Below are 13,981 nucleotides of genomic sequence, written 5' to 3' on the forward strand. Positions count from 1 at the left end.
ATTGTCATACTGGGTGCCACAAGCTCTAAAGTCGGCGGTGGAAGCCTGTGCGGGTCACAATATTATGCACTGTAACTCTTTTCATTTTAGCTAAACACAGTTGTAACAGCACATAGCATAAGTGTAGTCTGTGTGTGAAATATGTGTAGTCTGTGTGTGAAATATGTTTGTTATTTTAGATTTTAGTTAAGGCAATTCATTAACTACTGTTTTTAGTGGTGGACATGCGAGACATCATTTACATAGACTGCGCTACACCGTATTCCATTACAACGCGGTCGTTACAACGATGGGTTAGTTACAACACTAACCATTACATCGCAAGTCGTTACAGCGACTTGCCGTAGGGGGCAGAAGGTGTTGAATTTACAATCCAACAACTTCCCTGCTGTTGCGTGAAATGAAGTAGCAATAGTAAATTATACTATTCCTATGTCCAGCGCGCCCCGTACAGCAAGTCATTTTACCGACTTGCGATGTAATGGTTCGGGGTGTAACAACGCGGTTGTTGTAACGACCGTGTTGCAATGGAATGCATTGTAGCGCATTCGATGTAAAGACATATATTTCCTTTAGATTTCATGTTGTGCCTCAGAGGAGCTGAACACTTAAGTGGGTTTGACTCTGAATGTTGCAGATCAAGTTTAATAGTTAAATCCCTCTTACTTGTTGGTCAAGAGAGCATACTCTGCCCCCCAAAACACTGACAGACAGTTGTTGCTGTGCTCAACCGTAGTTTCAACCAAACATAACATAATGGGAGATGTAGACCTAGCATTTCTCATTCCGTTATGTGTTTCAAGGCTGACATAAGCAGTTTGCTTCAGTTCTCTTTTCACTAAAGCAATCTCCCGGCATCACAACGGTTGTCTTTCATCCGAGCTTTTCAGGGGACATTTCTTTGTGTTTAGTTAGTCCAATAAAAGGTATGAATACCTGGAATGGGGAACATCCATGACAACGCGGTCAAAACACCGCGTTGCCATTACCACATGTCTTTTACAACGAAGTCGTTACCACGACTTGCGCTGGAGGGCGCTCTAGACTAAGGAATAGTAGATTTACTATTCCAACACCTTTCCTACTGTACGTAGGCTGGAGTTGGAATAGTAAATCTTACTATTCCTAAGTCCAGCACCCTACAGCGCAAGTCGTGGTAACGACTTGCGTTGTAAAAGATGCGTTGTGATGTACCGCGATCTAAAAGATCGCGTTGTAACATCATACAACCCCTGGATTAGTTTCCTTTTTGTGCTGGGCAAACATCTATCATTTAATTGCTAAATCAAATGCCAGAGGATGGCTAATGTTTTATCATCTCCAAAAAGGAAGGGCAGAAATGCATTTGTTCCCTTGGTCGGCTCTCCTTTTAGATATGATTAAATGGGCAGAATGTCTGTGACCTTTTGATATTGTAAATACTATAATCAGCTTCCCACTTTTAATACTTTTTTTTCTATTCTTCGCCACAGGCGTGTCAAGGATGTTCATCAACAGCAAAATGCGACTGTAGCGGAGTGAAAGGTGATAAGGTAGGTTTGGACATATATTTAAAGCTGTTGACTGTGTAATGATATGCATCAGAATATTTTATGATGAAGAACAGAAGAGTCAAATAAAAAATCAAATGAAGGGTGAAATGATATAGGTCCAATAATGATTATGAATATTTATTTATTAGAAAAGTAAACCTCATTTTCAGTGTGTTGTGTGCCAAAGGTGTAGCAGTGTTTCGCCATTTAGCTGCGAGGGTCACAAGTAAACCTATGTTCTTTTGCTATTTTAGTAAAAAATGTAAATGGTCAAGAAACTTTATTCTCTGATGGATAAACGAATTATTGCAGAGCAAGAATTGAATATTGTGGCTAAATTGATTAGTAGTGACTGGGAAATTCGCTGGAGCTCCTCCGTAGTTCACTTTGGTAGCATCACGAGGTTAATATCTGATTTTTCTACCATCCTTTAAAAATCTCTTGAGTAAAGATTTGCCAGTTGTTTACCTTCTTATTTCCAATCTTCTCTGCTTATGTGTCTTAGGATACATTTGATTATTGAACCAAAATAAAGGGCTCCTTTTCTAATGTTACTATCATTAATAGTAATACCAGTCAAAATGATTAGTTTTTTTAATAATGCTTTTTACCTTTGCTTTCCCATTTTGTAACCCATTTTATCAATCTAAGTTGGAAGAAAAACAACATGAGCTCTGCAAGGACTTGGACTTGTGATCTGTCATTTACTAATTGAATGAGTTGCTGACTGGCCTTTTATGGTGCCATGGGTTCTGAATGACTGTATCAAATCCCTTACCTGCTTTCAATATACACCTGTCTGTGGGCAAACTAGTCTCCCCGTGGCCTACCAATGAACACCAACGACTCGGACTGGGAGTGGGGTAGTCCGTATATGGACTTTGGTGTTTCCCGACTGGACCCATCACTATATTTTGATTCCAAATCAAAAATCAGAACCATAACATTCTCAGTAAGAAGGACAGAAACTGGTCAAGATTTAGAAGAGTTTATATAGAGTATTAATAAACAAAATACTTGATATATCTCATAAGCTTAGTTAGCAGTGAAGAATAAAGATAATAAGTACAAAGAACTCAAAACATTTCAATGCAGAATCCAGTTTAGATCCGCCTTACATAGTTGGAATGGGGGATTCTGGTTACAGAGGAAAAATACTTTCTTTTATAGGACTTTAGAAAAAGGATTTCATACATTACTAAGTCTGTATACAGTTCTCAGGATATGCATCAATAAGGAACCAGCAAGAAGAAACATTTTACTACAGAATACATTTGAGGATTCTCTCATAACACTATTACATTGAACTCAGTCACTCTCACAGTTTATTCAAGCACATTAGTCGGCACATTGTATACACGAAAGCCTGGGACAGTTGGGATTTCATTTGTCGGCTACAAGATGGTGAGAAACTCCTGGGAGCACTCACTGTCTTTTAGTGGGAAGAGTGCAATTCTTTATTGAGAACTGAGAAATAACAGCAACAATAATGAGTGCAGCATCACTTAAAAGTGGAAAGGCAGTAAATCTTCGTTTAGATGAGCCCAAGTTTGAATTCAAGCAGTTTAGAAACATGAAAGATGAAACAGCATTCACAACTCCGCCACATGATTTCTAAATCTTCATGTCTACATCTCTATTGCAACACTGATTGCATCAGCTTAGGGTTCTTCTCATTTGATCCGCTCAAATATTTCATGGTGTCGTAGAGCTCACTGCAACCTTTGCATCAATTCTCTTTCTTCCCCTTCTTATACTCACACCAAACTCATCACCTGATGAAACCTTTGTAAAATCTTTGTAAGAGAAGCTCACATGCAATATCAATTCATATAACCAAGAGAGGGGTTAAACGCAATTTTAATATTCCTTCACCTATACTTACTAACCCTTCACCTATCTTAGCAAATCCGTTCAAGTTGATCCGAAAACTCAACATAGCTCTTCCCAGGCACCTGTCTCTTCCAGTTCAGTTAACCTCTTCGGTGCTCAGGACGGCCCAAAGGCCGTCCAACGTCTCGGTGGGCATGTGCGGAGGACGGCCGGGGGCCATCCGAAACACGCCCACTCATTAAGAATTCGCGCAGCGTCCAAAGGGTTAATTCATGTGTAATGTTTATAATATTAGCGATATAACTATCAAGCAAGTTATCTATTTTTGGAATTTATACACAACATTCTCTTGCATAAATGACCTGGCATGCTCCACTTTCCTTCACAAGCAGCAAATATAACCCAAGACCGTACTGCATGATCTCAGCTCTCTTAGCAAGCAATTCCTTATTTATTACCGTATTAGTGGCAAAATGATCCACTAGGGTTGATAGCGCTCTAAACTTAACATTGTTTAGTGCAACTCCAATAGATGGGATAAGTGCTCCAAAGATATCACTAAAAATCTGTTTAAAGCTTAATTTACTTCATTTTACGTAACAATCTAGCTAGTTAGTGTGATAGATTCTAGAAAAAACTAAAGCTGTTTAACAGCTACCTTTCCAGTTATGTGGTAACTTGAAATAAGCTGACTTCCCACATACACAACAGATGCCTTTGATACTGACCTCTAATTCAGCAACGGTCCAGTCATTCACAATGTAAATGTGCTCACATTCGCTCCATGCCAATATCTGAACAGTTTCGTTTTTCTCCTGCTTCCAAATCATACAGAAGGATCCTTTCTTGACAGCCTCAATGCTCAACCTAGGAGGTGGTTCCTTTAAAATCTTTAAAATCTTCCTCCCTTTCCAAGTAATATGTTCTGAACTAACTAGCTTTTTCTCTTACTCGTCATCTGATCTTATCCTCTTGTTCAATTCGTCTACGAAAAATCTTTCTTCTTTGTTGATTTTACAGGTTACATCATGCATTCATTTGTTAGTAGCACTCAAGTTAGTTAAGGGAGTAAGGAATTTTATCAAACACTCATGCAGATCCCCTAAATGCAAGGTTTTGAAGTAATGTGAAATATAGGTGATGGAGACATCTAGCCGCAGATTCCTTACCTTTGAATTTCCCATGCAATGGACTGGATCCAAAAGAAAAGAAGGAACATGCAGCTAGATCATGTCTCTACCAGATATGGTGTTACCGAATGCAAGTGACTTGTTCATTTAGTATCCCACAAATACATGTTGGTGTCAATTACAATTGGTACATTTTATAAATGCTTGTAATAATCAGAGTAAATCATCTGCTGATAATATAAGTTCAGAAAGACAGAACAAGAGAACGCATACGAGAGGCAAATGAAAACATCCTGCCTCTTCTGCCGCAAATGCTGGAAGGTAGGAACAGACATAACAATCTTCTACCTGCATAACTTTCCCATAATCAGCTAGCAATTGAAAATACACATTATAACTATAAACACTCTTATGCTGTGGGACATGTGAAACTCTATATTAATGCACTCACTCACTAACATGTCATTTAATCGTGGTGTTTGTCGGTGTACGAGGAATCTCCCCACCTAGCAAATAGAAGTCAAACAGCCATCCACTCAGAGAAACAGTAATGGCAACTGCCAGACCGATAGGTAAGATTTTGCAGCGTTGCTATGCCATGTTAGCTTAAATCAAATCTAGGAAATAGATTGAAACCTCAGAATGAATCAATTAGTTTTCTAATCTGTACCCTATCATCACCACCCTATCTCGCAAGCTACAGTGGTTTTTGCTCTGCGTTAACAGGAGGCCTAAGGCTCTAACATACTTTGACCTTTACTCTAGCTCTCTAGCCATCCTGTAAAAGTTTATCAGTGACTTGGGTGAATGTCTTCTGTTTTGCGTTTTCCTGGCCCTCAAGAAAGCTCGTCAATGTCAGGCAGACAGTCATCAGATTCAAGATCAATCTGTGTGAGATAGGTCCAATCCGAACCGGGGCCGTTTCTATTGACCTTTCTCTCTAGCTTGGCTCATTTGGAAGACCTTGCTGCTATGCTCTTGTCTACAATGAATGAATGATAAAAACTTGTAAAGCGCACAGCAACTCCAACAGGAGTCTCCCAGCGCTAGATGTTCACACATGACTTCAGCCAATTAACGACTTAACGCTTAAAAAGCCATGTTTTCAGCTGTTTCTTAAAGGTAGTCAGATCAGTGGATGCTCTCAGAACCGCCGGATGTTTATTCCATGCTTGAGCACCCAGGAGACTTAAATATTTGGCGCAGTTGCGCGCCAAGCGTACTGGGGCGGTATGCAACATCAAGGTGCTCAGTAGGGTCTAGTTCCTCTAGCTCACTAACTTCCCTTATTGTCACTGGTCTTTCCTTAGTTGTCAATAGTCTCTTTCGCTTGTCGTGGTCCTTCCTTAGTCAAAACACGATCCTCAGCAGTGCTAAAATCACTATTGAGTTGATTTTTCAGACCGCAAATTAGCTTACCTGGCTGAATCTGAAGGACATGAGATGACCTGTCTTCCAGTTTTGAAGTTGAAAAACAGAAAGTCTTTTAACTCTTTGTAAACAAGTGCCCTCCTTTTACATGGTTGCCCCACTTTTTGCTAAAGTACGTATGTACTTTGACTGAGTGTGCCCTGTGTTCCTGCCAAACGGGCACCCAGGGCCTATCTTCCTTCCCTAAACTGCGTTGAAAACAAAACCCAATTAGCATTCTATGGCCACAGGTCAGTCCGTTGTAAATGGTACCACAGGTACCAAGGGCACTGTTGCCGGGGAAGGTCTCCAAGGGCTGCAGCATCTATTGTGCCACCTTTAGAGGCCCTACACCTTTACACACACACTGCCATTGCACGCTGCGTATTTTGGTGCAGTACAAAGTGAAGAGTCGACATGGTGCACATCCCTGTGTGCCATACCTACAACCCGCTGCCCTGGCATAGGTCAGACACACCTCTAGCTGGGTGCACTATACCAGTGGTGAGGGTGCAGGTGCATGAGCCCTGTACACTTACAGTGTCTAAGCCAATATCTAGACATTGTAAGTGCAGTACTGCCATTAAGAGTATATTGTACTGAGAGTTTGTCATTACGAACTTCACAGCACCATAATGGCTTTATTGAAAACTGGGACGTTTGGTATCAAACTTCTCAGCACATTAAACCAACACTGATGCCAGTGTGGGATTTTATGAAAAATGCACAGACAGGGCATCTTAGAGATGCCCCCTGAATAATGACCTAACACTAGTGTCCAGGCTGAGTGGCCGCTCGCCAGCTGCCACCGCCAGACATGTTTCTGGACCCCTGGGTCGAGAGCCTGCTGCTCTCGGTGGTCTGAAACAATGCACATCCTGGGACGAGGCGCCAAGCCTCCTCCCCCTGGATGGGTAGGGTCCACGAGAATGTGAGAATGTGCTCTTGGCCTGTCATTGATCAGTAAAGATGGATAGTTTGCACTATACACGGGACTATAGAAGCCTTTGACACTGGCTACCCATTTGATTGTGGTGCTGTTGTGGCTTACTAATGTCCTTTGTAGCTTGCAAATAGTACATGGTGGCTCGCCTGACATTTAGTGTGTGTAATAATATCTTTTCTGCTGATGCTTTGGGGTCTTGGAAAAATGCTGGAAATTGGAATGCTTTGATTAGAGTGAAAGCTGAGTACACCTTTGGGTGTGGCTTTTGGGGTGATTTTCATCCCTGTATTGTCTTGGTCTGGAATTACAGGTCTTGTATGGTAAGAGCCTGTATCTCACGTGTCCTTCCCAGAGATGGGATTGCCTCAAAAAAGGCTATTTTTATTGTCAAGTGCCACCCCAGGCATGGGCCTCCTTGACAACTAAGCCTTCTCTAATTAGGGCAACTGCTTTACACATCCCCTAGTATCCATTTGGCTGAAGTGTTCTGAGTCAACGAGGCACTCCCATTTCGGGACGAAAAGTATTCAAAGTTTATTCAATCTGTCGCCTGAGAAATCATCATTGGATACAATAGATGGTGTGAATACCAATGATTTACATAACAGACCTAATTTACAATGATAAATGTTGTCCTAGCAGTCAATTCTGGTGGTGATGATCAAAGATGCAGCTGATATTTGCGTAAGTGAAGGATCGCATTGGTTAGTCTATATCAGTGATGTCTGGTGTCTGCACCACACGATTGATGGAATTCAAAGTGTAAATCATGTCAATTATTTTGCTTTAGATTCATTATATATTGGATATTCTGAAAATATCTAAAATTACAATTTCTCACTCTTTAGATGCTTTCATATTATTTCTAAAATGTATCATTTACGTCTTAGTCTGTGCTCACCATTTAATCTGTATCCTTAATATCCAACGTTGCCCTATTTCAAGTGTCCATATAAGGGAGTGACCGTCCTAGATTTGACTCCAACTCTATACATTTTTGCAAACTTAAACATATTGTAATCTTGCTTTCCAAGTCTTTCACCACCTCCAGGTATTTTTGTTTACAATCCTACCACTTTCTTAGTGGGCGTTTCATGTTGACTAGATTAATTTGGCATCCATTGACTAAATCCTCCATTTCATTAGTTTCCTTTTCTGTAAAGAGAATTTCATACTCCATTTTTTTGTGGATCCCTACTGCAAATGCGAATTCCTTCTTAAAATAGTTTTACTGGATGTATGACGGTACAACGCGGTATAAAACACCGCAGACCATCACAACGCAGGTTTTACAACGCAAGTCGTTACCACGACTTGCGCTGTAGGGTGCTGGACTTAGGAATAGTAAGATTTACTATTCCAACACCAGCCTACGTACAGTAGGGAAGGTGTTGGAATAGTAAATGTACTATTGCTTAGCCTAGAGCGCCCTCCAGCGCAAGTCGTGGTAACGACTTGCGTTGTGAAACCCGCGTTGTCATGGCACTGCGGTGTCATTACCGCGTTGTAAAGGATGTTCCCCGTTTTACTTATCTCATTAAGGAACACATATGATTGGAAATAAGAAATGTTATTACTTGATCGTTTTTTCAATTATAATGCTCACATCAGTGGGAAATGATCTGATAATATCCTGAGCAAGTAGCCCACATTTCCATTTAATTGCAATTTCTCTTCACTCCTCCACTAGTAAAAGACCCAGGTGCAGGTGAACTAGAAAAGTAAAGCACTTTTGGGCATGTCATTGTCTGCAACAAAACTATTCCACCGAGTCTTCATGTCACAAATGTTGTTCAAACTCCATTGCCCTCAGTTGTTGTTCTACTTCCTCGCTTTGTATCATTACAGTACATGCCCTAGTACAAAAGGGAAAAGTAAAGAATAAAATACAGCGTCACCCACCTTTAATAAAATGCCTTGTGCTCTCTTTGTGGGTGTTAGTATCTTGCAAATTTGCAAAATGCATTTTCTTCTCCTTTATTAGCTGCAGAGATATTTACTTGGGTTGTAAAGCACTATCAAGCTGCTAGAAGCTGGGTGTGGAGTATGGCTCTTCTGAATGATCCCCATGCTAAGATTAGGCACTTGTCTACCTACTCTGGTATCCCAACATTCATTTTAGGGGACTGGGGTACATATGCTGCCCTCAGGCTGGATGATGAAGCTCAGTTCCACCATTGAGTTGGGGTGGTGCAATTAGTGTGTATTGAAGTCTTTTTGACTAGGGTAGGTTTCAGTGCTTTCTTCATTGGTACTGGGCTTAACATGACATTTAGTGACCATTTAGGGCATTGCATTAGTAAACACCCTACACCTTGACAACCTGTTTTAGTTATGGATGTGTGATCAGTTGTGCAATACGTAATCCCATAGTCATGTCAGGGTGGTAGCGAGAGAGTCTGTTTCCAAAGGCGTGGAGGGATTTGAATCGATGCATAGCATTTTAAAGTTGATAGTTTTGATGCACTGGAAGCCAGTAGAGTTCTTGAAGAGCTGGTGCATTTTTTGTGTAAACAATGAAATGACTACTGGGAGAGGCACTTTAAAATTAAAATGTGTGAATTTGACTTAAGAGGGCATGAAGATGGACTGCCACATGCCCAATATCATAGCACTCCTCTTCTCAGTGCTTACCATACTTGCCATACAATAAACCTCACTTAGCTTCCAATTATGCATTGGGTTCACTAATTCAGTAAGATGGAAACATACTGGAAAGACACTCTTCATAATTGAGCCATCCTTTTTCCAGAACAAATGAATGCCTGTTGGTATGTTGTAGCATGGATCTTTTCCAGATTCACATAAACCCTTAAACATCTCTGAATACTATAAAAACCATGCACCTATCCAGCACATGTTCTGCTCCTTGATTATCAATTTACGTTCTTGGCTACCTTACAAGATGTGATTGTAATTGTATTTGAATAGCATTTACTTCCCCTGATGAGGCGTTGAAATGCTTTTCGGTGATGTGGCCGAATACCAATTAAATCGACTTTATGGTTTGGGTTGACACTCATACGTTATGAGAAGACAACGCATTGTAGAGTTAAATACTGGATCAATAATGGCCAGTGCATTCTTTCTAGAATATTGCTACTGTATATAGTAGACACTGACCGTATTCATCCCAGAAATCCTGGTCCACACTGTATCTATTTACCACTTGCTTGAAGTAGAGTTTGAGTAGTGCAGCTTTTACATAACCTCACATTTCAATCTCATTATTTTCTTATGTTTCAGGGCGAAAGGGGACTCCCTGGTTTGGAAGGTCAGATTGGTTTACCAGGATTCCCCGGTCCAGAGGGGCCTCCCGGACCAAGAGGAACAAAGGTAAGCAGTGCGTTGGTTGTCTGCCGGATTGCCGTGGAGCATAGATACGAAGAAGTGAAATTCATGTAGAACCCTTAGGTGTCAACTGTTCAAATTAGACATGGATGCTCCATCATACAGCTCTAATGTCCTCTGTGACCTCAACTGACATACCAGCTATAAGCTATGAATTTGGCTTAGTTCAGGAATTGCTTTCACAGAAGGTTGGGGTTCAGCTCTGTACTGGTCTGAACTCAGTAGGTTAGTCACAAAATATTCAATCCACAGGACAAATGCAGTGCATGTAGGGGGCCTAAAACATTGTGTTGGTGCTGTAAAAAGCCATGAAGGTGAATTCAGCAATAACTGGATGTATTGTGAAGAACCATGAGTGCAGTTGAGAACAATGGCTGTTCCCTTGGGTCTGTGTGAGTGAACCAATCTCTAATACTTTGGGGAAAAAGGGTTGCATGGTCTTGAGCATGTCTCTAGATGCTTAAAGGTGTTTACTTTGTGTGATGGCAAGGGTCTGCACGAGTGAATTGTTTTCAGTCACATTATTGAATTTCCTTTGGTTGGTCCAAATTTAAACTCCTTGCCAAGAATGGTTTTGTCAAGGAATGTCATCAATTGATGTGATGTAGGAAGCTACTTGCACTCTTTACAATGATTATAGAGTTTCTGGAATGTTTTCCTTGTATGAGATGTGACCCTGCACATCATTGAAATTGCTAGACAAGGCTTGCCCAGTAGCCCTTTCCTTAGTGAGGAGCTACTTTAAACATCCTGATTTGATAACTTGCTCTTTGTGTGCTTTCTGAAACGCATTACCGAGTTAAGAAATAAACCTGTTTCCTCACTTGGAAAACCAGGAACACGCAAGTCTCTGAATTCTGTTGGGGCAGAGTTTTGTGGTGCATAGATCTCAAAGTAGATCTTAGTTTTTGGATGTAGCTTTCAGAACTGATATTTGTCAATCTTTGGTTAGTGCTCAACTTCATATCTTATCACCTTAAATCATTGGATTAGAAGCGGAATGATGGAGGTATCTTTCTCAAGATGCCCCTCTACCGATTCAAGTTTATTAAACCAGTAAAATATTTAAACATTAAACCTCTGGAGTTGACATATGTATAGGAGTTTTTCCTTTACTGGTCATTTATCATAAAGATACTAATTACACCTACATGAAGGCAGTCAGCCTGGCGCTCACAGCTGTCCGAGATGTCCATTGGACCACACATAAAGCACCTGAAATGTTCCTGGAAGAGAGCTGTGAGCCAGTAAAGGATCACATTTGTTTACTTTGTGAATTATGAAGGACCTCGTCCAGTAACATGTACAGTGCAAGACATAATATTTGAGCCTTTGTTTTTAATGAATAGGATGCTGGCTTTTGTGTCCCAACAAGGGTGCGCTTGGTAGCATTAACCACTTACTGGAAGAAATAGCGACTAAAAACATTCTACCACCAATTCCATTTTAGGATCATATGTAGTTTTGCCAGGCTTGAAAGCCCTCATTTCTAGCAAGTAGTTCCAAGTATGTAGTCATCCTCTATCTTTAGGAAACCAGGTGGGAGTATTCAGAATAGAGATGTAACCAAAAATGAATCACTTAAGGTCTATTAAAGATCTGAGGCTGCATCTTTAATGACCCAGCAATGACTTTTCTAATTAATTCAGAGTAATATCTAACAAGGCTAAAGACACTGAAATAATTTATTTTAAATACTTAATAATTCACATACAATCGAATTGAAGTCATTGGTGGAACTAATAGAGAAGAGGATACCTATAGTAAGTGTCAGAAAACAAAGTTTCCCAAAGAATCAAAACGGGACCCAGAAACTACAGATCAAAGACACCTAATGTATACAGATTAATTCACAGTCCGATGAAGAGTAAATTGAGAGAAGTTTTCCCCAATTCGTATGATCAGTGCTTTTATGCATTCTTATGTTATGTTATTCATTTTCTGCAGGGAGACTCTGGACTTCTAGGACCAACTGGACCCAAAGGAATCCGAGTAAGTACTTTGGGATAGCAGGATTAAACTGTATGTGTGTGTTCTTGATTTCTGCTGTCTTTTTATCAAACAAGCTGATTCCTGATTATTTAGTTAAGCAGGTATCACACAAAGAATCTGATACATAAAGAAGATTCAGTTGTGTGCATGTTTCGATAGATCCACTATCAGGGGTGTGGCTACAAGGGGGTTGTTTGGGGTGTTACACCACCCTTATAAATGTATCTTCTGGAGAATAGTTGGGTACAGGTGCTTTCATTCGGGTATGTTGATGTGTTTGTCGGATTTCACAAAGAATGTTGACATACACAGACAAAAACGCACGCACACTCTTTCCCCCTCTCTGTATTGAAAGTTTACAAAAGATTGTGTTTTCCCTCACTTAGTACCTCTTTCAATCTGTATCTATCTCCCTTTCCACTGCCCCTTAAGCTCCTCTTGTGCACCTTGGCTAGTCGTATAATACATTTTAACATTATGCCTGCGTTATTGCTGGAAAACCTGAAGCTCACCCCCACATAATCTTACTGACCAGGCTACGCCTCTGTTTAAATTGTTTGTCACAGTTCCTGCATCTGATGTATTTGAGAGTCTCCGATGTATGCTTGTGAAGCTCAATGTCACCTGTGGGTTTCATGGTGCTCAATAATGGATATTTATTGTTCGCCCACTCAGTAGCAAACACTGGCAGCTTCAGTTTTTTCTTTTAACAGAGATTTATTGACCCGAATTGGGCATCAGAGCACTTTACATAGCACCATTTGCATTACATGAGGACACACATTCATTTTTGTTGGAAACGGGGAGATTAAGTGATTTGCCCAGAATCACAGGATGTTCAGCGTCATTGCCAAGACTCGAACCCAGTTCCCCAGATTCGAGGTTGACCGCCCTAGCCATTAGGCCAACTCCTCTCCCTTCAGTTGACACATTCCTCCAACACGCCATTGTACATATGCTAGTTTACGTTTAATCTCACTTCTCAATGGTGGTTATTTGGTAACAAGTGCATTAGCAAAGTAGTGTTTGGAATCAAATAAACTATGGAGAGATTAATGACTTTTATGAATGCAGAGCTCAGCCTTTTACTGTCCCATTGGATACAGTGATGGCGGTGCTGATAGCGAGCAATAGATAAACCTGAGCACAACATCCAACCTACCCATAAGCCCCTTCTGTTGACCGCCCATCCCACTCCTGATAGGGCGTCCCTCCAGTATCTGTGGCATTGGCAGAAGTGAAGGGTGGCAATTGAGAGCCATAAATCTGCTCTTTTCCAGCATTAAGGGCAAAAGAATATACAAAATATCTCACTAGACCACCAACATAACAGCACAAAGCAGCAACTTCATCACAATCACAGAGCAAACTCGTGGCATACATGAAACCAGTGCTAGTATGAAAGATGAAAATGAAGAAAGGTTCTGACTTTCAGGGACTATTCGCAATGACATGGGTGCACCTGTAGACCTTAATCTCAAAAGTTAAAGATATAGGAGAAGAGGAAATGCATGATATAAAAGAAAAAAAGATAAATTATTGGAAATTGTGAATGTGGAAGGTTGACCCGAACCCATAGGTAAAGAAACATAACAGGATACAATTGAAAATTGTACAAATCACAAAGTACTGATCTGCGCAGAACGGCACTTAGTAAATGGAGAGGAATAGATAAGAGAATGTTTCAGAAACAAAATTTAGGGAGAATGTGCAAAATTATTGGACAGGATCCAAGAAAGAAACACTCACTTGTGAGTGATGACCTCCAAGGATTGGGTAGTCAGCAG

The 13,981-nt window shown here is 40.5% G+C and overlaps 1 protein-coding gene across 1 annotated transcript in view; it reads left to right on the forward strand.

The window, feature by feature from the left end:
• Positions 1-13,981, forward strand: part of COL4A5 (collagen type IV alpha 5 chain) — a 433,650-nt gene that overhangs the window by 122,422 nt on the left and 297,247 nt on the right. The window contains exons 2-4 of the mRNA XM_078688785.1: positions 1,473-1,532; positions 10,098-10,187; positions 12,150-12,194. Coding sequence (XP_078544911.1) covers positions 1,473-1,532; positions 10,098-10,187; positions 12,150-12,194 — 195 coding nt within the window. The remainder of the gene's footprint in view (positions 1-1,472; positions 1,533-10,097; positions 10,188-12,149; positions 12,195-13,981) is intronic.

This window comes from Lissotriton helveticus, chromosome 4_1, assembly GCF_964261635.1.
Source record: "Lissotriton helveticus chromosome 4_1, aLisHel1.1, whole genome shotgun sequence".
In the NCBI taxonomy this organism is placed as follows: domain Eukaryota; kingdom Metazoa; phylum Chordata; class Amphibia; order Caudata; family Salamandridae; genus Lissotriton; species Lissotriton helveticus.